Source organism: Aptenodytes patagonicus, chromosome 14, assembly GCF_965638725.1.
Source record: "Aptenodytes patagonicus chromosome 14, bAptPat1.pri.cur, whole genome shotgun sequence".
Classification (NCBI taxonomy): domain Eukaryota; kingdom Metazoa; phylum Chordata; class Aves; order Sphenisciformes; family Spheniscidae; genus Aptenodytes; species Aptenodytes patagonicus.
The window spans coordinates 6,668,650-6,694,421 of NC_134962.1; the positions used below are offsets into that span (position 1 = coordinate 6,668,650).

Sequence of the window (25,772 nt, forward strand, 5' to 3'; positions counted from 1 at the left end):
CTTTTTTAACTGGTGACCGTTTAAATGGCTACTGGTACCTGTGGTGCAGCATATGGGCAGTCACGGAGGAGGCAGCGAGGAGGACAGGGAACTGCATGTGGGAAGTGTCAGATCAAAACAAAGGTCCAGGGCACAGTGGTCCCCACTGTTCCTCCTGGAGAATGTGAAAACAGCCTGCGGGGTTTTCCTGGTCATTGTACATGCCTCAGTTTCCCCAGTTCTTAGCGCACTGTTTCAAGATGGTGCCCCAAGACAAGAAGTCTGGTGATGTTTGCACCCGGTTGAGCCAGGAGGCGGCTGGTTCTTGTAAATACGCTTGGGCAAAATACCGGGGAGAAGGAAGGCAGGGAGAGATGGTAGAGAGAGAAGGAAGCTGGAGGCTCTTTTAGCTCAAGGGCAAACTTTTATTGGCCTCTCCATCCATGTACAGCAGCAGCGCAGGTAGCAAAAGCAGCTCCCGAAGTGGTCTCTTCCTGGCAGACACTAGGAGAAGTGTCCCGGCTCCCATCCCCATCCCCACCTGTCCCTCCTGCTACAGCCCATGAAAGGGTGCTCTGAAAGCCTGGGCAGAGCCTGCCCTGCCCCATTACACCAGGACACAGCAGTCCCTGGGACAGCATCTGTGAGGAACAGATAGGCATTTTCCAAGTGACATTTAGGCTCTTAAATTATTTTTGAAAATGGCCCAGAGGGTCCTAATTTATGTGCTGTAGAAAAATACTGCCTGTGACCTGCTTTGCCGTGAACACCCCATATAGTGGTTTTTTTATAGGCTTTGCTTTCTCAGTCTTGTGTCTTGAAGCAGAAGCAAAATCCACCCGGTAACTGTAATTGCTGTTCCCACCGTTGTGTTTTCCTCGTGGCGTACCTCTGCCATAATCACAGCTTGGTGTCTTGGGTATGTCTGAAATGGGAGTCCTTCTCCAACGCCACGGAGGGGATGGCTGGCTGGCAAGGAAAATAAATCACCCTGAGCTGACATCCTTTAGAAGACATTATTTCAATAGACCACAAAAATGAAGGAAGTGCTGGGGGGAAGCCAGGCGTAACTCGCAAACGGCCACACTGGAGCGCTCACCTGGGCGTCTGCCCTCGGGACGGCGGGGCAGGGGCTGCCTGCCCGCTCCGCGGTGGTGTGCCCCAGCCGGGGGGAACCCATGTGCTGGGCTTGGCTGCCGGCTCTCCTATCATAGAATCATAGAATCATTGAGGTTGGAAAAGACCTCTAAGATCATCGAGTCCAACTGTCAACCCAACACCACCATGCCCACTAAACCATGTCCCTAAGCGCCTCATCTACACGTCTTTTAAATACCTCCAGGGATGGGGACTCCACCACTTCCCTGGGCAGCCTGTTCCAATGTTTCACCACTCTTTCAGTAAAGAAATTTTTCCTTACATCCAATCTAAACCTCCCCTGCCGCAACTTGAGGCCATTTCCTCTCGTCCCATCGCTTGTTACTTGGGAGAAGAGACCGACCCCCACCTCGCTACAACCTCCTTTCAGGGAGTTGTAGGGAGCGATGAGGTCTCCCCTCAGCCTCCTTTTCTCCAGGCTAAACAGTCCCAGTTCCCTCAGCCGCTCCTCATAAGACTTGTTCTCCAGACCCCTCACCAGCCTCGTTGCCCTTCTCTGGACACGCTCCAGCACCTCGACGTCCTTCTTGTAGTGAGGGGCCCAAAACTGAACACAGTATTCGAGGTGCGGCCTCACCAGTGCCGAGTACAGGGGCACGATCACTTCCCTGCTCCTGCTGGCCACACTATTTCTGATACAGGCCAGGATGCCATTGGCCTTCTTGGCCGCCTGGGCACACTGCCGGCTCATGTTCAGCCGGCTGTCAACCAACACCCCTGGGTTCTTTTCTGACAGGCAGCTTTCCAGCCACTCTTCCCCAAGCCTGTAGCGCTGCATGGGGTTGTTGTGGCCGAAGTGCAGGACCCGGCACTTGTCCTTGTTGAACCTCATACAGTTGGCCTGGGCCCATCGATCCAGCCTGTCCAGGTCCCTCTGCAGAGCCTTCCTACCCTCGAGCAGATCAACACTCCCGCCCAGCTTGGTGTCATCTGCAAACTTACTGAGGGTGCACTTGATGCCCTCATCCAGATCATTGATAAAGATATTGAACAAGACCGGCCCCAGTACTGAGCCCTGGGGAACACCGCTCATGACCGGCCACCAACTGGATGTAACTCCATTCACCACAACTCTCTGGGCCCGGCTGTCCAGCCAGTTTTTGACCCTGGCAGAGCGGCTCCCAGGCGGGGTCCACGGCACAGCAGCCGCCTCTCTCCTGTCCGGGCTATTTCAGGGAACCTTTTGCAGCCCCATGAAGGTTTCCACTTGCACCATCCAGCATGAGAACAGGTGGGGATGGCAGTTCTGCTCTGCTGCCCTTCTCAGGTTTTTCAGTGTTTAATTTTGTTTGGCTCTGGAGCAAAACCCGAGCCCTCCAAGTGACCGCGCAGACAGAGTCAAAGCATCCTCTTGCAGCTCCAGAGCAGTGCTTTCCTCCCATGTGTCCCCATGCTTTGGGCACTGATGTGGGCTGGGGACACCCGGGTGCCATCAGAGCCATTTGTCATCCCTGGGCACTCAGGAGCAGGGGTGGGAGCTGCTCCCCTGCCTCCGCCAGCCATAACCACCATGCTGCAAAACAAAACCCCCTGCAGTGAAACATCCTCGGGAGCCATATGGCATCTCTGAGGCTTTGATCAAATTGAACGAAACCCAAAGCAGCCCGACAGGTTGTACTACGAGCTGTGGCAAGCCCAGGGGGAGCCTGTCCTACCCTGCTTGGGGCCTGCAGGCTGCCAGCCCGGGCATTAACGAAGTGCCTTAGTGTCTGCTGCCAGTGCCCGGTGGAGGTGCTGGTGGGATCAGGGGGTTTGCATGTACAGGAGGATGGTTTTGCGGTCAAGTGATACACGTGGAGGGAACAGCATCTCAGGCTGAGGTTTGAAACAGCCGGCAGACAGAAGGTGAGTCAGGGGAGCTTGGGAATACGCGGTGTTTGCTGAAAACCCGGGCCATAAAAGCCACGATTCAAACCTGTTCTCAGGACCAAGGCTGGCTCTGCCAAGCCACTGTGAATTGCAGGAGAGCCCTGACCTGAGCTCTGCTCTTTCAGGTGGGGATAAACAGTCCTGGACCACATCGGAAGGAGAGGTGGACTCGTGTCTAACCTGCTGATGTCCACCAAAACAAGTCCCAAATCCACAGAGGCAAAAAATAATCAAACACCCAGGAGAATTTCTCCTGGACTTTTCCTCACACCTCACCGCAGTACTTTGCGATGCTTCGAGTTTGCTATGGAAACATAAGCAGCCCAGGTCCGTTGAATCTCAAACCTTATATTAAGCATTTACTGTCTGGTCTCCAGGGCAGAGCTATCTTCCTATGCTGTCAGCCAGGCTCAGCCCTCAGACTTGCCCCTGGTAGGACTGGGTGGTTGTGAGCAGCATCTCCCTGGGCTGGGAAGCGGCAGGCTGGAGGAGGGATGTGTGCCCTCCCACCTGGAGCTATGGGGAGGCCAGAGTAACTCACTGATCTCAGGGGACTGGCCAGAAAGGGCAAGGACCTGGTACAGAGGATGGATGTTTAATGTTGCAAAGGTTTCTGGAGGTTTGGTCTGTAATTCTCATTATGTAAAAATGACTGATTTCAGAGTTTGCTCTGAAAGAAAGTGGGGGGTGGAGGGATGATAGCTTCTGACTGATTATGGATTCATGTTTTTAATTGTGTACCTATGATGTGATGTCACGCAAAAAAATCTAACCCCTTCAGAAACTAATTTCAAAATGAATAACTGCAACATTTTTTCAGTCATTGTCTAAAAGGGATGTTTCAGTATTGCTGGGACTTCCCTTCTTCCCCACCTCTCTTCACCAGAATACAATATTCTGATATAATTGATAGGGTGTTTGAACTCTGATAACTTTGCTTCCACCCAGTTTCTCGTGAAAACCCTCCTGCTGCCTCACAGAGCTACCTGAAGGTACGTAAGCTTTACTCCCCAACTTTCTCCCTCCCAGAAGGAGGATGGGAACTGGAAAAGTCCTCCAGTTCCTCACTAAAGGGGTTGAGGCGATAGGGGTCTGCACAAAACATCTCTGGGAATGGGCTCTTGCAGCAGTTTTATCTGCTTGCTGGGCTGAAAATCGTGACCTCAGCCATTGCAGCAGATGCTCTCTGGAAGCACTCTTCGATGAAATCTGTCTGATTAGCAATAGTAGAACTGTTGGAATAATTTATACATTTGACCTAGCAAAGATGTTAATCTGTCTCAGGGGCAAAAAAAAAATCCTGTGAAACTTCTAGGGGCTTTGCTTGGTTTTCCTGCACCTGAACAGGCTCTTAGGCCTGTGCCTTGTGCTTGTGCATTGCTGTGTGGAGCAGAAACCCTGGCTCAGAGAAGCCACTTCTGCTAATAATGGGAAAGTCAGTTTTGGGCCTGCTGTCAACAGGCTTTAGCTTGGAGAGAAACCTTCACTAATCAGCTTGCTTTGTGGCATTTTTACAGCAAAATAAAAGATGCTGTCCTGGTTTTGGCTGGGATAGAATTAATTTTCTTCCTAGTAGCTGGTACAGTGCTGTGTTTTGGATTTAGGGTGAGAACAATGTTGATAACACACCGATGTTTTAGTTGTTGCTGAGCAGTGCTTACACTAGTCAAGGACCTTTCAGCTTCCCATGCTCTACCGACTGAGAAGGCTGGGGGTGCACAAGAAGCTGGGAGGGGGCACAGCCAGGACAGCTGACCCAAACTGGCCAAAGGGACATTCCACACCATGTGCTGTCATGCTCAATACATGAACTGGGGGAAAGCTGGCCGGGGGGGCCACTGCTCGGGGACTGGCTGGACATCGGTCGGCGGGTGGTGAGCAACTGCATCGTGCATCACTTGCTTTGTATATTCTTTTATTATTATTGTTATTATTACTACTATTTTATTTTATTTCCATTATTAAACTGTTCTTATCTCAACCCACGAGTTTTCTCACTTTTACTCTTCCGATTCTCTCCCCCATCCCACCGTGGGGGGAGAGTGAGTGAGTGGCTGTGTGGTGCTCAGTTGCCAGCTGAGGTTAAACCACGACAGATGCCTGGAATTATTTGTTGGTCACCAAGCAAATGTTTTACTGCTGAAATGTTCCAGAGGCCGTTTACAAAGTCTTGATTGACAAAAGTGCCTAAAACTTATAACCCTCCACATGCCCTCCCCTCCCCAGAGGCAACCCAGGCCCAGGGCTGGGATGGGAGATGGAGATGGAGATGATGAAGATGGAGATGATGGAGATGGAGATGGAGATGGAGCCTCCTCCTGCAGGAGCCGCAGGGGTCACCCGGGGCTGAAGAGCGGGGAGAAGCTCATTTGTTATGCAAATGTCTGCTTGAGCCTGGCGTAGACAGTGGAAAGCTCTTGAATTATTTTAAGCAGAGGACAAAAGTTCTTTCCCTCCCCCTATCATCTTGGATCCTTGTAAAAACAAAACAAAACAGAAACCTCTGTGTGAACCATCTGACAATGATCAGCACTCGGCTTTCCTGGCAAGAGCAGGGTGGCCGGGTGTACACAGGCGCATGGAAATAGAACAATTAAGAAAAAAACTGTATTGGAAGCAGCCGGGCTTTATTTTGTCTCGATGACAGCATGAAGTAATCATCCTCCAGCCTTATCTCCGTGAGCGTGCAGGGGACAGGCATGCTGCAGGGGCCGTCCCTGGGTGACCAGCAGAGATGCTTCCCTGCTTCCTATCTGGGGGCAAGGGCAGGCTGTGGCTCAGCCCAGGCTCTCCAGGCGAGGCGGAGAGCAGGGGTGGCTATTTTGGGTGCACGAAGCACTTGCAGGCCAAAAGTTCAAGGTGGCAGCCTGGCTCATGCAGAAAAGCCACCCGTGCACGGCGGTGAGCTTCCTGCGCCAGCCAGCGGCTGGGCTCTCCCGGCCACCCGCTCTTGTCTGGGGCACCCGCTGCAGCTTTGCATCAGCAGATGTGCATTTCATGCCTGCAAAGAAAATCCTGTCAGTATTTACATAGCATCGAGGGGTGCCAAGGGGACAAAGCAGAGCCTCCCCAATGTGGGCTGCGGGACGCCATTCCCGTGGGGAGAGCAGCCAAAACCGTGCTGTGTGCTCCTGGAGCAGTGGCCGTGCAAGGGAGCGGCGCTGCCCGTACTCTGCCTGCTGGGAGCCACAGCAAAAACCTGTTTTCCAGACAGATTGCACCTCTCTCGAGTGGTTTTCCCCTCAGCCAAGTTCTCCCCTGGCCTCAGCATCCCCGTGCTCCCACGCTGTGCGAAAGCCAGGTGGGCAGCTGAGTTCTCGTGTGTGGAGTGTGCAGAGGGCTGGTTAAACTGGGGATAAATCGGCTTTTGAAAAGGGGCTTCAGAGATTGACCATTGCCCTGCGCTGGCACTTCGGCGGCTGCTGACTGCTACCCGGCCGGGGCAACCGTGAGGGGAACATGCAGGGCTGGGCCTGCAGACCGACCTGTATTTTGGGGATACCAGCACAGCAGAAGGTGCCAGGAGGATGCGAGGCTTAATTAACATGAGCCTTTTAGGGCCCATGACTGGTCATGTCGGTCACCGCCTGGGAAGCAGGGGGAATCCCTCCCTCCACAGTGATGTCCACCTGCCTCTTACCCTGCCTGGGGCTGCGGGGGGTGAGGAGGGGGTTCGGGTTTCCCCACAGACCCACTCACTCCCCCCCCGAGAGTTCCGCTGGTTCTGCAGCCCCACGGCCAAATGTGGGTGTAGCAAAAGATCCCCTTCCCGTGGGGCTGCCTGCCTCGGCTGCTGGCCGGCACCGGCACCGGCACCGCACTGGCACGACCCAGCCACTGATGGGGGGACCTCGCTTTTTTCACACAGAGCATGTCACATGGCATCACTTCTGACAACTCCTGTGCGGGGATTCCCTGTGGCCTTGTCCCCCTGTCCCAAACACGTCGGGGGCATGAGCTGCGCTGCGCCGCTCCTGCGTCTGGCTTTGCAGCTGCCTGGAGACACCTGGGTCCCCGGGGCTTTGCTGCTGTCACTGAGGGAGGCGAGCGAGGCCAGGGAGGCTGGAGAAAACCCTCGACAAACCTAAACAACTCCCCAAAATCCCCAGCCAGCCTGGCAGAGTTAAGTTCAAGCCGGTGTGAGCTCTGCCAGCTCCTCAGCCCAGCATGAGCTTGCATCCCTGCATCCTGTCGGTGCACGTGGCATCCCTGCAAGCTCACGGCTTGCCTCGTCCACGGCTCAGCTTTCTCCTCCGGCGCACAGGGGAACCAGAGGCACTTGGCTGTTACGTGTGGCAGCGGCCACACACGTGTGCCGTGCACGGCAGGGGATGAGCCGCCGTGCTGGTGGTTCCTGGTGGCACGCCACCACCCTGCCTTGCCGCTGCTGCCTCGTCTCGCAGGAGCCTGCGGGCATGGGAGAGGAGGGAGCGCATGCCTCCCTGCGGGGAGGTCCAGGCAAAGCCCCTCACCATCGTCTGCACTATGGGGTGAGAGAAAAAAGGCTCGTTCCAGGGCCACGAGCTAGCTGGAGTGAGCTCAGCTGCTTTTACTAGTCATATAATGAATAAAACAATTAGTATGATGAATAAAAGAGTAAGCATGGTGTGCCACAACAGCCCATCCTCAGAGCTGAACTGTGACCAGCCAAGACTGAAGGTGACACTGGGACACGCTTAATTTCCTTAGTGCCATGTCTGCGCTGCAAATTCTCCACTGCAATTCTTCACTGCTTAAAAGCAGTTGCTCACATGGGCATTTCTGAAATTGTTAGAAAAATCTGTGTGGGCATTACAATGTTTGTTTTCTCTGATGACTATTTTTAATCTTGTTTTCCATTTAAAAAAAAATCAAGATAGATACGAATTGAAACTCTGCCTTTAAATACGGCATGCTAATAGCTGCACAAAACTAAACACAAAATTAGAGTTGGAGTATGTGCCTAAAATCTATGAAAGGCTAAAGCCTTTTATGACAGTCACTTGCCAGCACTGCCAAGACACCAGGGACCAAGGCCAGGGCACTGCACTGGCAGCTGGCGCCAGACGGGTTAACGAAGTGGGATCACCCTGCGAGGAGGGAGAGGGAGCTGGAGCTGGAGCTGGCCTTTCCAGGAGAAGATGCTGGCATCAGCTCCCTCAGTCTTCCCCATGGCATCCAGCCTTAGGGAGCTGCCGGTGCACCCTGGCAAGGCACACAGCAGCCCAGCCCACGGCAGCCCTGGGCAGTGCCAGAAGCCGGGGGGAGGGAGGGCAGCAAAGGCAGCGAGGGGATGTTTAACTTTTATGCCCTGTTGGTTTCCAGCATTGGAGAGGAGCCGTGCAGGGAGCTGCACCCTCCCCCAGCTCCCCGGCCCATCGCTGGGGCTCTCCGCTTTTGTTCCCTTGCTGGGGACTTGGCCAAGCGGCGTTCGGCCTGAGCCAAAGGAGGGATGGCCAAGAGCGCGCAGTGCTCCCCGCAGCAAGCTGGGAACAGGGGGCCCAGCAGCAGGAGCGGGGGCACCCCGAACGCAGAGGCAGAGCCTTGCTCTGCAGCGCTGACGGTGCCACGTTGCACTCGGTGCCATGCTGCCCAGAGAGCACGATGCTCGGAGGCAGGAGCAGCTCTGCACATGTCCTGCTTTTGTTTTTAGGACCCAAGCCTCCCCCCCGGGCTTCTTCATGCCCAAAGCTGGGGAGGGAAGATGGGGGATGGTGGTGTGTGGGAAGAGTGGTGGCACAGACCCTGGCAAATGTCACGCTGAGCTATTTTAAGATTTTTATCTTGCTGCCCTCTGACAAAAATGTGCTTTGGAGCAGAGCTTATCATGTGCAGTTTGGCATACGAGGGGCCGGTGAGGGGGCGACCAAGTTTATCCCCATGAGCTGAGGGCAGGCAATGCAGAGCAGGCGAGCCAGCGGTGCAGCTGCGGTGGGTGCTGCTGGCGCAGCCGTGAGCACGTGCCGCGGGAAGATGGGCATGAACAGGCACAGGCCTGACCCAGCCAGCCCATCTGGCGGCTCTCCAAGGGGGGCAGATAAAAAAACAGGTATCTGAGCCAAAATCCCAGCCCAGGTCTGAACCAGGGGAGCGCCAGGCTTTGCTGTGCTCCTGGCTTCCCGGCGTCACCCAGCCCACGGGGCGGCCGAGGACAGACCTTGGCTGGGACCTTCCCTACCTCCAGTTTCTAAACTTTGGATCATCCTAAGCAGGGTGATTTATCGGATGAAAGATGCTGCCTGCTGTAGCCACCTTTCCCCGTGGTTATGCCCCAGGGACCACAGGGCATCGAGTGCAGAGGCAAGATGAGTGGGCCAGGGTGCATGCCCTGTGGTTGCCACCACTACCAGCTCCCGCTGGCTCCCGGGTGAGGGCGAGGGTATGCCGGGTTGGGGGGGATGCTGCAGACGAACCCCCCCCAAGGTGAGGGCAACTCTGCAAACACTCAAACCGGCAGCACCACCCCCCCCACTGCTGCAAGCCCAGGGTTCTTGTGAGTTATCACCCTCGCCCTCTCGGCTGCTGGGGCTGGAGATTAGGGAGCTGCTCCTTATCGGCCGCCGGCCCCGCACCCGGCCCCGCACCCGCGGGGCTCCTCTTTCGGTCTTACTCACTGGAGAAATGAGTAAGCCTGTTATAACCGTCGCGCTGTGATGCTCTCGGGCAGCACGCTCAGGCTGCGCTTGGTTGGGTTGGGGCGGGTTTTTTTTTTAAGCATTTCAGCACAGAAACCTGTAGCAACCGGGACGCATTGCAGACACCCATGGGAGCCAGGGCTGTGCAAACGATGTGTGCTGGAGCTCAGTGCCTTACACGTACGGAGCCCACCATGTCTGACGGGGATGGGAAGAGGAAACGCTGCGTGTGTGTGTGTGTGTGTGTGTGCGTGTGTGTGCAAGAGGGGCAGGGGGAAATCCAGGGTCCTCACTGTGCCGACAATCTGGCAGTGCCTCACTTGCACAGAGACCCCCATACCTGCCCCCAAACCCACTGCCTGTGCATAAAGCTCTTGGCCCAGTCTCTGAACCTGGACCCAACTCCTGTGTGTGTCCATCCATCCGTCCATCTGTCCGAGCAGGTCTCACCCCCTCCGGCCTCTTCCCACACCGCACTGGGATGCTCTGCACAGCGACCATTTCTGGCAGTTTAGGCAGCAGCTATAAGAAAATATTCATGCATTCTTCAGCTTTACTAGGCACATGGCCTGGACAGTGCCAATGGTATAAACATTTGGATTCAATTTATTATTTTTTCTGCAGGCTCTGTCTTGGCTGGGCGGCTGCAGAGTGGCTCTGGGGCTGGGGCTTCTTCCCTGCCCGCAGGGAGAGAGGCTGGAGCAGGCGGCTGGCAGTGCCCAGCCTGGCAGCATTTACCCAACTTGATGGGCTATTTTAATATTTCTTTTCCATTCAAGCCCGTGCAGAGCTGCTGGCAGGACTGGAGCTTTCGTCTAGATTGCAGACGCCCAAAATACCTGTATTCTGGACTGAGCAGACTGAGGCTGAAGAAGTGCTCATGGTCAGCTGATTGAAGACAGCATAATGGGAATGCAGAAAGACAGACAGACAGACAGACACCCACCCACAGGCAAAGTGCACGTATGGCAGCAGTGGGCAAGAGGATAGGGAATGCCACTGGGCGCTGCTCAGCCCAGGGCTCCCTCCAGCAGGAGCCAAGGATGACCCTGGACCGTGCGTGTCCACCTCCCAGCCACGGTTCTCACTCCAGCATGTGATTTTTTTACTATTTTTTCCAGCCTGCTGAAATGTGAGCACAGTCCAGGACATGGTTTTGACCCGGACCAGCTCATGCTCACCCCAGTGACGCTGGGGCACGGCTCTAGGGCTGGGTCCTGCCCAACCTTGCCCAGCCTCACAGCAAACCCCTCACACCGGCTGCATCCACGCCAGCGATGGCTGCATCTTACTGGGACAGAGATGGCATTTCCAGCCCTAAGTAAAGTGGCAACGCTGTCCCAGATTTAGCCTGCAGGCCAGGGCCAGGCTGGGCTGGGGCGGCAGTAAGCGGTGGGGCTCCTGCAAAGCCTCGGTCAGCCCTTGAGGTGCTCTAGGGTGGGCTCAGCAAACGGGGAGCCTGGAAAGGGAAAAAGCTGCAGCACACGGTGGGCAGGTGCTGGGCAGGCGAGAGCTGTGCCCAGCACGGTTCATGGACCTCCCGGTCTGAAATATCTGAGCACCCATCAACCGGTCCTACCGCCATTAAATTGGTTATATTATATTGCTGCTATGTTATGCTCCTCATTTTAAATTAACTTCTAACCTAAACTTCATCTGGCATCTTCAGCAGTCAGGATTTATGAAATAAAAGTTAAAATATCAGTTGAAATAAGACATTTGTATGTATTCTTTCACACACACACACATGCACACATATGAATACACACAGATATTGATAGAAAATATGTTTGTTCATACATACATGTTTCTAATCAGATTTATATAGTATATAAATGTATGAATACAGTATAAATATTTTTCTACATACAAAATTCATTGGAAACAGGAAACCAAATTAGTTTACCTTACTAAAATGGCATGAAATAAAGAGTAGCATACACTGTTGAAAAAGGATCAGATGTGGGGTTTGGAGGGTTTTTCTTCCCCTGAGGGCTCATTCTACCATGTTTATGTCTAAAACCTGCTAATTTTAAAGCCAGCTCACAGAAGACTAATGGTACAATTTATTTATTTCATTTCACTGTCATTTTGCAAAGCTCAAGCTTTGCTTAATGTGCTAGCATGTAAGCAGCTCATGTAAACACAACCAGCTGATGCTACTGGAGAAAGCAAATGGCTCTCGGTATCTGCATGCACACGCTGACCCCCCGGTGTTTATCTAGAGGTAGAGATTAAATGGGAACCACTCAAGCGTGCTTAGTTTGATTTTAAAAGATCTTTTGAGTGTTAAACATGTAATAAGATGCTTAGTGCTATTTTCAAACCAAGACGTGTTCCTGGCTGATTTACAAAAGGCCACGGTCTCCAGCTTTACGTGGGTAAATGCTTTCAAAAATTGTCTCCTGGGACTTCGGGGCTTATCAATTCAATAGGACTTAATGATCAGGCTGCCCGAGCCGCTTCCGAAAGTGGGAGTTGAGCTCCTCTCTCACGTCAGTCCTCTAGATTATTTCACCTTACGCTTCTTTATCTCATTTCTATTTAAAGCTGAGTACGGTGGCTCTTGAAAGAAGATGCAAAACATCCTTTAATAAGGGGCCACTGATACTAATGGTGTCCCGGTGCAATTTTTAGTACTGCTTGTCTCTCCTCTCTGCTGTACCGCACCAGTTTGGTGGATGGGGTGTGTGATGGTGGTGCAGCCCCACCATTGCTGCCTGACACCGGGCAGGCGGCTCCAGGAGCCGGCCCCCCTGCACCAGGGGATAACGCGGGCCATAACCTGGATAACGGGGCACTGTCACGCCTCTGGTAAATGTGCAGCTCATGGCATGTGAATGCAGCAAGCCCAGGGGTTGCTGCAGAGGCTGCAGCTCAAAGGTGCCTGCAGGGAGAAGGAAAAAAATACTTACTTTGTGTATATGCATATGTATTTTCATATATAAACTATAAATGTGTGTTTAAACATATCTGTATATAATTATCTATTCAAATTATATATAAGTTTAAATATATATATCCACAATTAAATAAATATACTCATGCACATATATTTAGGGCTCTTTAGAGAAAGGTGCGTAAGCCTTGTACTCATGGGCACTGCCCGTGCCCCATCCCGGCCCTGGGTTCAGCGGCTGAGGCTGGGCACAGTCTGTACCCACCGCAGGGTGGTTCACCAGGAATGTGCTGTGCCTTCAGTGCCCAGTTTCACCCTAAAACATTGCAGCACTTTCAGAACAACAATCTCTGACTTCTCCATCTCTGATCTTTCCAGCACCAATTTCTCCATCTCTAACCTCTCCATCACCACCATCAGCCTCCCAAGCACAGGCACACAGCTAATAAATCTGAGCCTTTAATTGCCCTCCCACACAGCGTGGCCTTATCTGAGCCATCGTCCCTCTCGCTTTGCCTCGTCACACCTCTGTGTTTCCAGGTTTGTGCTGCTGGTGTCAGCAAAAGGATAAAACCGATGTATGTAGCTTTGGTTTTAGGTACAAATCCCCCAATAACACATTCCTGGTTGCGTGGTCCCACATGATGTGTCTGACATGGCGAGGTGGCTCTGCCTGTGGGGGGGATTTACAAACCCTCTGCTTTTATCTCATGCAAGGTCCCACTTTTTTTGATTATTTATGTAGCCAAACTATGCAAAAATTAGTGGGGAAAAAAAAACAACCCCAAACCATAAATCCCATTGCTAAAGACATCAATAAGGGCAGAGGGGGCTGCTGGCCCCGGGGTGCTGGTGCTAGGACCACTGGGGCTGGAGAAGCCCTGATCACCATTTACAGCTGGTTGTTATCCAGGTCACAAGAAGAACCAATGTCTCTGGTACCCAAGGGAGATTTATTTATTTCCCACCCCCTTCTATAAGTTTGGAAAGTTTTCCGCAGCCCTCTGGGAGAGCGGGGCCAGCACAGCGCGGGCGCAGCGGTATCAGAAGCCGCAGGTCTATCGGGCTGAGCAGAAGCTTTTCCAGGAACTATCTAGTGAAACACATGACCGTGCCCCCAGCCGAAGGGCGATACGTGACAGGCATTCACCGGGCTCCCGGCGAGTCAGTTGACTTTGTTATTCAAACTATTTTAGTGATGGTTTTTAATCCCAGGCTTAAGTTTTTCTTTTTCTTTTTTCTTTTTTTCACCCCCCCTTTCTTTTTTTCTCTCTGAACAAGGGAATCTCTACGCTGGCAGGATTCAGAGAGGCACAAAGGAGGGAAAAACAAGTTTCAGCTAGAAGAGGGAAAAAAAAAAAGGGATGCTGTTAGCATTCCCTGTATGTGAGGGGGTAAAAACATTTTGCTGTGAACTTTATTTTAAAGGGTAAGTGCCAACAGCAGCCCAGTTACTATGCAAATAAATCCTGCGCTTAGCCTTTCCCTCTCAGCCATAAAGTTTTGGCGCTGGGGCTCATTAGCCGCGGGAGCTGGGCTGTGGGGGCTGGCCGTGCCCTCAGTGCCTGCCGGTGCCCCCAGCCCTCCCTCCTGGGGACGGCCACCGGCTGGGGGTACCACTGCAAAGCCCCAGACCCTGATGGGAGCCCACGGGGCTCCCCCAATGTCTCAGCCAGATAACGCAGGGCAGCGAGGGTGAGCACTGCAGAGATGTGGGCTCGGTACCCCCCTGCCCCTTATCACAAGCGGGTTTGGGCAGCTGCTGGCAGCAGAGCCCTCGGCTTTGCCCCCATGACAGGGGACACCCAGGGGCGACGTAGTGCCTGGAAAGGGCAGAAATCTCACCTGAGCCATCCCCTTCCCGCAGCGGGCAGGTGGGGAGGGTCTGGCACCAGCCACAAAGCTCCGCAGGCAGCTTGGGGTACAGGGCTGTCTCTTGGCTCGCTGCTGCGGCGTGGGAAGGGAGGCGATGCCAGGCTGCGGCTGGGCTCGTCTGGGCGATGATCAGGACCCCAGCACTGGTATGTATGGTGACGCTTCTCCATGACAGCAGAGGGGCTGCACATGCTCCAGCCCACACAAGCCAAAGCTCACCCTGACAGCCTCAGTGTGATGGTTTCCTATGAAAAAGATTTGAATTTGTGATGCAAATGACTGGGCATGTGGGCACAGCTGCTGGGAGGTGGCCTGGACCAGGTCAGCCATCAGCATGGCCATGGTGATGTGCCCAGGACAAGGTCCAGACTGTATAGCCGCTCCCACCCCAAGGACCTGTGTCACGCAGACAGTGCTGCCAGGGCTGCCCTGCCAAAAGCAGCCAGCCCTCACCGCTCCTCCCTGCGTCTCTGCAGCTCCGCGTTGCCGCACCGAAGCTCTTACAGCAGCACCGTGACTCCCCAGCCTGTGCCCACCCTGGGCTCCTGTCTGCCCGGAGCAGAGCTGAGCTGCCTGGGGTGAGCTCGCTTTGTCCTGGGACAACATAAGGCACACGGTGCAGGTGAAAGAGGATGCTCCATCAAGCAACACATTAAAAAAAACCCCAAAACAACAACAAAAAAATTACGCTTTTAAGCAATCGCAAGGTGATTTAAGCACTTGGCCTGCGCTACCCTGACCAGTCAGGAGCTACGCAGCCACTGCCTCTCATCCACACCCCACTGCTCATGCACCGCATTTAACTCTTGTCCCTCTAACACAGCGACCCGTGAGGCTCTTCCCGCTTTCCCAGCCTAGCACTGGGCCAAGGAAGCGCTCGGGCTCCTTTTTGGAGTGCTGCAGGCTTCCCTTGCCACCTGCCATTGCAACCCCACTTCCACCCGGGAAGCTGGACGGCGGATTTCATTATTATCCTGCCCAGCCACAATTTCACAGTTGGGTTTTTGCAAACAGGAAGGCGGCAGGTTGGGCTGTTGTTTTGATGTGGTTGTTTCTCAAAATGAGCCCGGAGCAAAACTGAGCGGGATCCAGGAATGGCATTCGACAGTGGCGGGCTGGGTGCCGCGCGAAGGAGGCGTGCTGCTGTTCAGCGCTGTCTGCGCCCTCGCTTCCTGGCAGTTTTGGCCACCTTTCAGGAAATTAGAGTCAGCTAAATGGAAAATCATCACTCTTTTCGCTTTAAAATGTACCGGACACATTTTTTTTTTTTCCAATGACAAGTTAATCTTCGGAGGCCTCGGTCTTCCTATTGACCTGGGGAGACACGGGTCCTCAGTGAAGACAAAAGCTGACATTCAGCAGTGCTGGAGCCAGGCAGGAGCGCTGCCTGAGGACGGGCACCGCAACACGGCTCCCAGCATCCTCATCCGCGTCCGAAATCCTCCCCTCCCTCCTCCTCCTCAGAAAGACTCATGACAGGGAGAAAGAAGAATTGCTGAATAATCTCCGCCCCCCGATAGTACTTCAAAGGCAGGTTTCTCGGGCCAGGCTGCGCTCCTCGCCAATGCCGTGCTGGATGCGGTGCTCAGCTCTTACTCCTTTGGCAGCCCCACAGCCGTATTCAGAAACTAATTACTTAAAAAGGAAATAAATGTCACCCACATGGTTGTAAGCAAAACCCTGGACAGGACGAAGAGCCCCACCAGGATCTGCATTCTCACGCAATATAAGCAAGGGAGGAATGAGCTGTTTCCATTCATTGAGATGGGCTGTTTACTCTGAGGTCTACTGATGACGTTAGATGTGCCCACTGTGTGCCTTTAAGTTCACCAGGGCAGTTGATCAGATACAGTGCTGAACTGGCTCTGCTTCCATCCTACAGCACCCTCTTCCCCCAGGATGGCTTTAGGCGTCATCACCTTCTGAACAGCAATATACACTGGTGCCAAAGATGCAGGGACTTCCTGGCACCAGTGCTGCTGTAACCTTTACAGAGATGAACTAGATAACTAGCACATTCAAATAGAGCAATTTTATTTACTTTTAAAAGCCAATATTCACAGTTTGTAATGGTCAAAATCTGAGAACCAAATTTCTAAAGCAAGTTGGTGAGGGAAAGTCGAATGTGGCTGAGTAACGCAAAGGAAGCTCAGGGGTGCGAGCACCCTGCCAGAGCCTCACCACTGCCCACAGCTTGCCCATGCCCGGCCGGATCAGAGATCCCTGAACTGGGACAGGGCTTTGGCAGACCACTCACTTTTGGATGGATTCCATTTAGGAAAAAAAACTTATTCTAAGCAAATAACAGAAGGAAAGTGATATCCTGAGGATTCTGGGGTAAGATCTGATCTCAGCTGTCCTGGTTTCCACTGCAGCCGCACCAGGATGGCAGCACTTTACACCCTCTGCTCCACACAGGATGGGTGTGAGCAAGCGCCCAGTGCTGGGCACAAGCACTGGGGACCGCACAGCTCCGGCACGACGCTCCAAGAGCTCAAAAACCCCGAGGTGCCAAGAGCTACAGGTGACTTGGGACGTGCAGAGTGAGCAACGGTGCACGGGACACGCTGCGAGGGACGGCTGTGCCCAGGCAATGCCTGTGTGATGCAATGCTGGGTCAGGATGCGAGCAGGGGCTCTTGCCAGGCTCTGCTGCTCCGCTGCACCGCAGGCCACATGCTCCCAACCCACCCTGGCATGCTCGCAGGCGAAGGCCCAGCGTAGCCAGATCAGGTCAATTTGAGAGTACCCCCTAATGGACTCCAGCCAAGCAAACATGGTACCATACAGTATCGAATAATTTTAAAAGTTAAAACAGTTTATTGCTGTTCTTTGTAGAAATGCACTTAACTTACATCGTCTGTTCTCTTCCTTTATTTGGCTGTTGGATTATAGGCATAAAAAGGTTACGTTTACCCATTTGTTCAATGACATAACACCTTTTTCTCTTTTGCTCCACTCATGATAATTCTCCTAAGCTTTGCTGGCCAACAGCCCCAAATCTCTTTTACATAAATACTGTAAATGTCTCCATAGGTTGCAGCATTGTAACAAAAGATCTACCAAAGTAGACAAAATGTTCGGTATTCTTGGTTGGTTTTTTGCATTTAAAAATATACCTAAATTTGAGATAATCTTAACAGAGTAACAATTACAATAAGAAAATAGTACAGTGCGTTGACTAAAGGAATATTCTGCTCTCCTTCAAGCCAATATTCCCTTTTGCATGTTGAGTGATTCAGCAATTACTTAAGAGCTTTTACCTACATACAATAATTTAGTAAAATGAGAATTAAACAAGGCAGATACTACTATTCTTCTGTCTGCAATTCACAGCTCATGCGAATAAAATCGCAATAAATATTAAAAAATAGTTTTTCTTTTTCTTTTGTTTTTTTTTCTGTAAGGCATCTCTGAGTATTACAAAGTTTTTGTACAACCAAAAAATAAGATTGCTTTTTTCCATGTTCTCCGAGTACCTCTGTACCTCAACAGTAATTAAGAGGATTGCAGGTTTGATGAGGAGGGGAGGGCTGACGGGGTAGGGCCAGAAAGACGACCACGGGTGATGGAAGCAGACTGTGATGTGTGCAAGAATCTGTAGTTTTCCTGTGAAACATTTCAGTCACTTTTAGAACATCTTCAAGACAGTATCTGTCCAGATTGAAAAAAACAACTTACCAGAAGTCCATTTTCATGAGCACAGTCAGACTGCAAGGGTTTGGGTTCGCCCTTAACACTATAAATAGCTTAGGTATTGATATGCACCTACGTAAAGGGGATAAAGGGGCGGGGTGATTTTTTTTCTTTTTTTGTTTTGTTTCTTTTATTGTTTTTTTTTGTTGCTTTTGTTGTCCTAGTCGTATCCTTCCATTGTAAAAGATTGTCCTAGGTGGCAAAGGCGCGGGCAGGGCCCTTACTGCATGCGGTCGGGCTGCAGCTGTTGGGGCTGGTACTGCACAAAAGCGGTGGCGGGCGCCGCTGGGTTGCTGGTGGTGATGGGAGGCTGGACTGCGCCCGTGTAGCCGTATCCCACAAACCCGGCAGCGGGGGAAGCAGCGTAGGGGTACTGATCGTAGGCAGCTGTGGTGTACTGGGAATAGGCTTGGCTGGCGGCGGTGTAGTCGATGTAGGGAGACGTGATGGACTGCACAGGGGTAGGGATCACCACGCTGGGCTGGATGATAGCTTGGGGGTAAACATAGTGAGGCGTGAGTCTGTGGAGGCAAAGGGAGAGAGTCAGCGAGGGGCTGAGCTCCCTCCAGCCTGCATGTCCCCCTCCTTCCCCCCCAAATTCATGTGCATCAGCCACAGAAACAGTGCTGCCCAGCAGTGCTGCCCTCGAGTCAGGGGTGCTGCTCAGGGTGGAGGGAATGAAAAGCAAAACACTCCTAGACCCCAAGGGTGGCAGTAGTGCAAGGTGAAGCATGGACTGCAAGAACAGACACACACCCTGGTCTCCATGTCGTGTATCTCCCACTATCCAGTCCTGCTGGTCCCCAAAATAACCTCCCTGGATGGCCGACACAGCCCCTGCCTGACTGGCTCACCGTATCTCCCTAGCCCCCACGTGCCCCGCCTGTCCCTGCCAGCACTGGCAGCTTCGTCACCTCCCGTATCCTCCAGGTCCACGCATCCCCCCACACTGCCCAAACCCTGGTGGAGGCTCCCGAGGACCCACAGCCCCTGTGGGGCACCTCCCGGCACCGGGTCACTCCTCCGCTTGTCCCATCAGGATAGTGTCCCACCAGGAATGACCACTGTCCCCAGGCACAGCCGAGGGCCTTCCAGCTTGCCAGCTGTTACCAGTTACTACACATTTAAGCCAGCGTTTCCATAACACTAGATGTTTAGGGCAGTGCTACAGGGTGTTTGTTGTAAAACATGAGATATTAATTCTGGCTTTCTCCCCTTCAGTAACACTCCTCAGTAGCGACCATGCCAGCAGCCCCCGGCCCAGCAGCGATGCTCACGTGCCCAGGAGCTTTTACATCCAGGCTCTGCGGCCAGCTGGCCCCCGGCATTTCCTCTGCCCTTTCGATGCAGGTCCTAAACTGTTGCTTTTCACCAGCTGGTTTGCCCCTGCCCCGAGATAGCCGTGCTGCTCAGAGGAATTTAACAACGCCACAGTCAATTAAAGTCCACAGACTGAAAGATCCTGGAGATGATTAATGCAGGATTGCCCACTAATTTGCTAGAAACTGCTAATGAGGAGGAAAGAAAAAAAAAAGCAGCAAAATGAAAGGGCTGTATTTTGCAAAGGGCCCACAACAAGTCAGGCCTCAAACAAGAGCAAAAACTGTGCAAACCTGAAGGTTTAGGTCCATCCATGCAAACTGCCACGGGCCAGACAAAAATGGGCATTTTAAAAATGCACATGCAACTGCAGAGCGCAAACAGTATCTGCCTGCACAGCCCTCAGCAGCAGAGTGCTCCATTGTGCGCAGGCTTGACAGATTTGGGGCTTGTTTAAGAAATAGGGGTGTGCAGGCTGTCACTAGCAAATGGCACGTGACCACTGAAAGATAAGAGCCACGTGCACCAAAAAGTGCATGCTGTGGAAAAGGTCCCTTTGGCTGGCTGCTTGCTGAATCACGTAAGGCAACAGCACGAACCAAAAGCCATCCTCCAGAGAGCTCGTTCCACCCTGTCCCCAACACCCAACGGATTTTGCCAAACCAAAAAACCAAGGTAAAACTCTGCAAAGAGCTTATGCAGATTCAAATATTTTGGGGATTTTTGTGTGGATGTGTGTGACAGCACATTTTCAAACACAACCACTTTTAAAAGCCTCCCACAGGCTTTTCACAAGAGGCAGGCTTGTACATGCCTAACCTGCTCTCTAAAGCTGAGCTCAGCTGCTCAGGGAGAGGGTATCTTGCCCACTCGTCCATCTGATCTCCAGGGTCGGAAACCCCAGCAGACTCACCACGCTGCCCAGCAGTGGGACCTGGTGCTCTGGTGCTCCGTAGTGACTCACAGCCAGGGACTGGAAACTTCTGTTGGATGGCTCACTGGCTGCCCTCGTTCCACCCGAGTGTCCGTCCTAGGTCTCAGCCACCACCTACAATGTACTGGGGTCCACCTGGGGCTGGTCCCCCCTGTCTAGCAGTTACAGGACTGTTCCCATTTGCTTTACAACCAGCACCGGATGGTTTAACCCACTCTTCAGGCAGGAGAAAGGCTTCTGGTAAACAAGTGCTCATCTGAACCCAGGTTTCTCATGTTTTCCTACTCACAAATGCACTTCGTTTTTTCTTGAAGCAATTTGCACGATGAAAGAATGATTGTTCTCCTTTGCCCCCCCCCCCCCAGCAACACTGCCTCCGAAATCAGGGTCCTTAGATATAATGAGGCCCCCCCCGAGGAGCAGCACAGGGGAAGAGGATGGATGGTGGAGAGCAGCACCTCAACCTTTGGCTGATTAAGTGCAAGACCATCTCCAGAGGCCAGAGCCATCCCTGGTGTAGTGCAAAGAGAGGGACCTCGGAGCCCTTCAGTCCATAAATGCACCATACCCAGTATCACCCTGTGACTAACGAGAATGAGATGAGGTGGCAGAAATTCACTGAATCACTTTTGGTTTAGCTCTGATCTAAACTGAGGCCAGCATGGCTGAATCAGAGCTAGAGCTTATGCGCCAGTTCAGACCAAAAGCTCATAATGTCGCGTACTTGCACCAGCCGGCTGCAGCAGCCACCTCTTCCGAGGAGCTGGGCCCAGTCCCAACCCAGAGGTTCCTCACGCTTGGTCATTGGGGGTTTGTTTTGGTTTGTTTTGGTTTAAATAATGCAGAGGTGCAATACTGCTCTCTTGGCCTGCCAGCGTCTGGGGAAAGGGTCTGCAGAGGCACCCACAGGCATTGGCCCATGCAACCGTCGGGGGCAAGACGAGCGGACCCCACCCAGGCCTCTTGCTCTACCCCCTCGTAAATCGGCAGCTTGGACAACAGCCTGCATCCCAGATTGGTGGCAGATGCTCTGGCTGCCTGTTGCTTCTCCCTACATGTGTCCCACTACCGGGCTTGCTGCTACTCCAGGGCTTGATAAAGTTAAAACCACCCCACAAACACAACAAAAAACCAAATGCACAATCCTCACACTCAGGACTCACTAAAAAACACCCACCAGCAGGAGCAGAGGAGGGACCTGCGCTTTTCCTGCACACAGGCGTTCAGCCTGCGCCTGCAAAATGACCAGGAGGATGGTCCGAGAGCCTCTGAGCAACCCAGCCTGAGCATCATCCTGTTTGAGCAGCTCCGCAGGTCACCCCCCGATGTCCCTTGCCGCCACGCAACTGCTCTTTGGAGCTGGCACACCCCATGCGGAGGACGTGGCCACGTGCGGGGCCGTCAGGGCGAGCGCACGCTCCCAACTCATCCCCAAGGAACTCCGCATGTTGGCTTTGCTTTCACGTACACAGCTCCTCCATCGCAGCTCCCATGGTGTGCTCCAGAGAGACAGCAAATCCACGACATCCTGCACTATTTTTTTTTGCTCAGCAAGGAAAAATTCCAGCTCTTCAATGCTACTTTGAATAAAAAGCACCATTAGCTAAGAAGACAGTAAGTATTCCTGTACTCCGTTTCCAGAAATACATCCCAGCCCAATACATACACAAGTGCACATCACACACCACAGTTTACTGCACCAGAAAATCACACTTAGCAACTCCAGAATCTGCTTCTATGTAAAAGGGAAGGTTCTTCTGGTCTGTGGGATTTTAATAATTTAGCTATAAATTTCAATCACGATATGCAGTTTGGACTTCTGAATTAGGTGGACAGATGACAACTCATCGATCAAAACAAAACACACAACCCAAGGTAAGGTCACTTTGATGACTTGCAGCTACAAACAAAACAAAACCAGTGCAGTACGATGAAGTTCTCTACTGGCTACGTTTAGCATCCACAGAAGATCTTAACTTATTTCCCCCCCTTCCATTATTTCTGAAGAACTTTCAGGGGGAAAAAAGCTCTTTTAGAGTTCTTTTTCTAAAAATCAGCAAACTCTAATCTGAATTTCTACAGAATGAGTCACATCTGTGTTTTAAGACGCCTTTCCCTTTCTCCCTGCAGTTCTCCTCCCTCCCCCACGACGGGCCCTGCCAGCCAGAAGAGAACTTCATCTAGAATACACACAATGTGATTATAAAACGTCAACCAAGTGATCAGCCATCGCCACCACACATCAAAGTCATCCCGCGAACAGCAGACATACGAGATGCTTATGGCATTACAATTAATCGCGGGCAAAGGCCACAAAACGCAACAAGCATGGTCAAACCTAAGTCTAGAGCCGGCAGTGGCCGCAGGAGGGACTCGGGAGGGCCGTCGTGGTGCAGGAGGGCAGACGGGACCGCCACGCTAGCCCACGTTCCTAACTACGTGGCACGACGCCACGCTGCCCCAGCAGCCAAAATTGAAAGACACAGAACAAAAGAGATGGTTACAGAGCCATTGGCAGAGGAGGTGCAGACTTGGCTTCTGCTTTTGCTGTGCAAAATATGAAGGACAGAACAAAAGCAGCCCGTTTTCGGTGCAGTCCTGGGTGGAGATGTTCAAATGCATCAGGTGAGGCTTGCAGCTACCAGCGCCCTTGGCTCCTGGGAGGTGCTGCCTGCTGAAAGAGCGGACTTTTTAAAACCTGCCGTCGCCCGCTTCTCTCCACCGCACTGGCAGGGCAGGGCTGCCGGGGGCAAGCTGCAGGGCAGGGGTAGCTGGTGGGCAGCGGCAGCCCCAAGGGCAGCCAGGAAGAAGGGACCAGTCAGATGGCCATGTGTCCCACACCCCTTCCCAAACAGCAAGGAAGAGGAACAAGCTAACGAGGCCCTCTCCCTCATCAGCAACTCTATCTGGCAGAGCTTATCTCAGAAGCATCTTATATATTTGATTATTTTAGGTCAGATTTACACCTAAAACATGTTTTAGCTGCACCTTCTCAGCTCTCCCCCATCCTGCAGGACTTCCTACATGTGAGCCTTAAGTAGCTCCTGCAAGCTGCATGGGTCTGGGAAAGCAGCGAGCAGGAGTTCCTGACCCCCTTGATCTCTGTCAGCCACGCTGCGAGCTGGTTTCACCGCTTCTGGAGAGGTGGGAGACAACTGCAACCCTCTGTCAAGAGGGACACAGCATCACACAAACACTTGGGAAACAAGGAGGGGCAGAGGGCTCTTGGCAACCTCACAGAGATCAGCACACAAATGTCACCACCACGACCAGCCTTTTATTCCTTGAAGAATAAAAGAAACAGAGGCCTTTGTGTCTGCCAGTGAAGGCACAAATTCTGGCATTTGACCCCAGGAATTTGGCTTCCATTTCCACTAGAGTTGACCCGTTAGCTGCTACAGGGACACCCACACTGCCACAACATGTGATGGCAGGCAGTGCCGGGCTTCAGTTGGGAGGTGGTACTGCAGAACAAGCTGAGCATAGCCACAGCTGTCCATGACAGCAACATGAAAACTACCTCTGGTGAAGTAACACCTCCAACCACGGCCTGGATGACAGATTTGAATCATAGAATCATAGAATGGTTTGGGTTGGAAGGGACCTTAAAGGTCATCTAGTTCCAACCCCCCTGCCATGGGCAGGGACACCTTCCACTAGACCAGGTTGCTCAAAGCCCCATCCAACCTGGCCTTGATGGGGCTCCCAGGGATGGGGCACCCACAACTTCTCTGGGCAACCTGTTCCAGGGCCTCACCACCCTCATAGTGAAGAATTTCTTCCTTATATCTAATCTAAATCTACCCTCTTTCAGTTTAAAGCCATTACCCCTTGTCCTATCACTACATGCCCTTGTAAAAAGTCCCTCTCCAGTTTTCTTGTAGGCCCCCTTCAGGTACTGGAAGGCTGCTCTAAGTTCTCCCTGGAGCCTTCTCTTCTCCAGGCTGAACAACCCCAACTCTCTCAGCCTTTCCTCATAGGAGAGGTGCTCCAGCCCTCCGATCATCTTCGTGGCCCTCCTCTGGAGTCACTCCCAACAGGTCCATGTCCTTCTTATGTTGGGGGCCCCAGAGCTGAGCGCAGTACTCCAAGGTGGGGTCTCACGAGAGCAGAGTAGAGGGGGAGAATCACCTCCCTCGACCTGCTGGCCACGCTGCTTTTGATGCAGCCCAGGATACGGTTGGCCGCCTGGGCTGCGAGCGCACATGCTGAGCTTCTCGTCAACCAACACCCCCAAGTCCTTCTCCTCAGGGCTGCTCTCAATCCATTCTCTGCCCAGCCTGTAATTGTGCTTGGGATTGCCCTGACCCATGTGCAGGACCTTGCACTTGGCCTTGTTGAACTTCATGAGGTTCGCACAGGCCCACCTCTCAAGCCTGTCAAGGTCCCTCTGGATGGCATCCCTTCCCTCCAGCGTGTCAACTGCACCACACAGCCTGGTGTCGTCAGTAAACTTGCTGAGGGTGCACTCGATCCCACTGTCCATGTCACCGACAAAGATGTTAAACAGCGCTGGTCCCAATACCGACCCCTGAGGAACGCCACTCGTCACTGGTCTCCACTTGGACATCGAGCCATTGATCGCAACTCTTTGGGGGCGACCATCCAGCCAATTCCTTAACCAACGAGTGCTCCATCTGTCAAATCCATGTCTCTCCGATTTAGAGACAAGGATGTCGTGCGGGACAGTGTCAAATGCTTTGCACAAGTCCAGGTAGATGATGTCAGTTGCTCTTCCCTTATCCACCAACGCTGTAACCCCATCATAGAAGGCCACCAAATTTGTCAGGCACGATTTGCCCTTAGTGAAGCCATGTTGGCTGTCACCAGTCACCTCCTTATTTTCCATGTACCTTAGCACAGTTTCCAGAAGGATCTGCTCCGTGATCTTGCCGGGCACGGAGGTGAGACTGACTGGCCTGTAGTTCCCCAGGTCTTCCTGTTTTCCCTTTTTAAGAAATGGGGTTATGTTTCCCCTTTTCCAGTCAGCGAGAACTTCACCAGACTGCCAGGACTTCTCAAATACGATGGAGAGTGGCTTAGCAACTTCATCCGCCAGTTCTCTCAGGACCCGCGGATGCATTTGAAGATGTATGTTGATGTGGGTTCATGAGTGTAAGAGCACCAGACAGGAGCTGCTCTGCGCAGCACACCCCAGCAACACCAAGAAAAGCAGCAGCAGCAGTCCAGGAGCTCTACACTTGCATTAGCAGTGCTGCAACACCACCTCGGTGCTGGTGATGCACAGACACATCCTGATGTAACTCATGCCCCAAGAACATCATTCCTGAAGGACACTCCCAAGCCAGCAAGCACTCACCTTGTGGAGCCACTTTAAGTAAACCTGCAGGGAGTGGTGGCAGGCATGGCAATCCGTATCGTATGGGCCCCAGCCACAGTGACAGGCTGTAGAAATGTGAGAAATTCAG

The 25,772-nt window shown here is 52.6% G+C and overlaps 1 protein-coding gene and 1 long non-coding RNA gene across 3 annotated transcripts in view; both read right to left on the reverse strand.

The window, feature by feature from the left end:
• Positions 1-379: 379 nt before the first annotated feature.
• RBM38 (RNA binding motif protein 38) overlaps positions 380-25,772 on the reverse strand; it is a 34,254-nt gene continuing 8,861 nt past the window's right edge. The window contains exon 4 of one of the 2 annotated variants that reach the window (XM_076352307.1): positions 380-948. In XM_076352307.1, the coding sequence (XP_076208422.1) occupies positions 696-948 (253 nt within the window). In that variant the 3' untranslated portion in view covers positions 380-695. Of the gene's footprint in view, positions 949-17,190; positions 18,611-25,772 lie in introns of those variants that run through there. The other variant, XM_076352306.1, reaches the window with a different exon arrangement.
• On the reverse strand, positions 11,326-15,060 carry LOC143167171 (uncharacterized). The gene is made up of 2 exons (XR_012996513.1): positions 14,365-15,060; positions 11,326-12,507 (listed from the first exon to the last, which is right to left on the reverse strand). It is a non-coding gene; the product is annotated as an uncharacterized LOC143167171 (long non-coding RNA).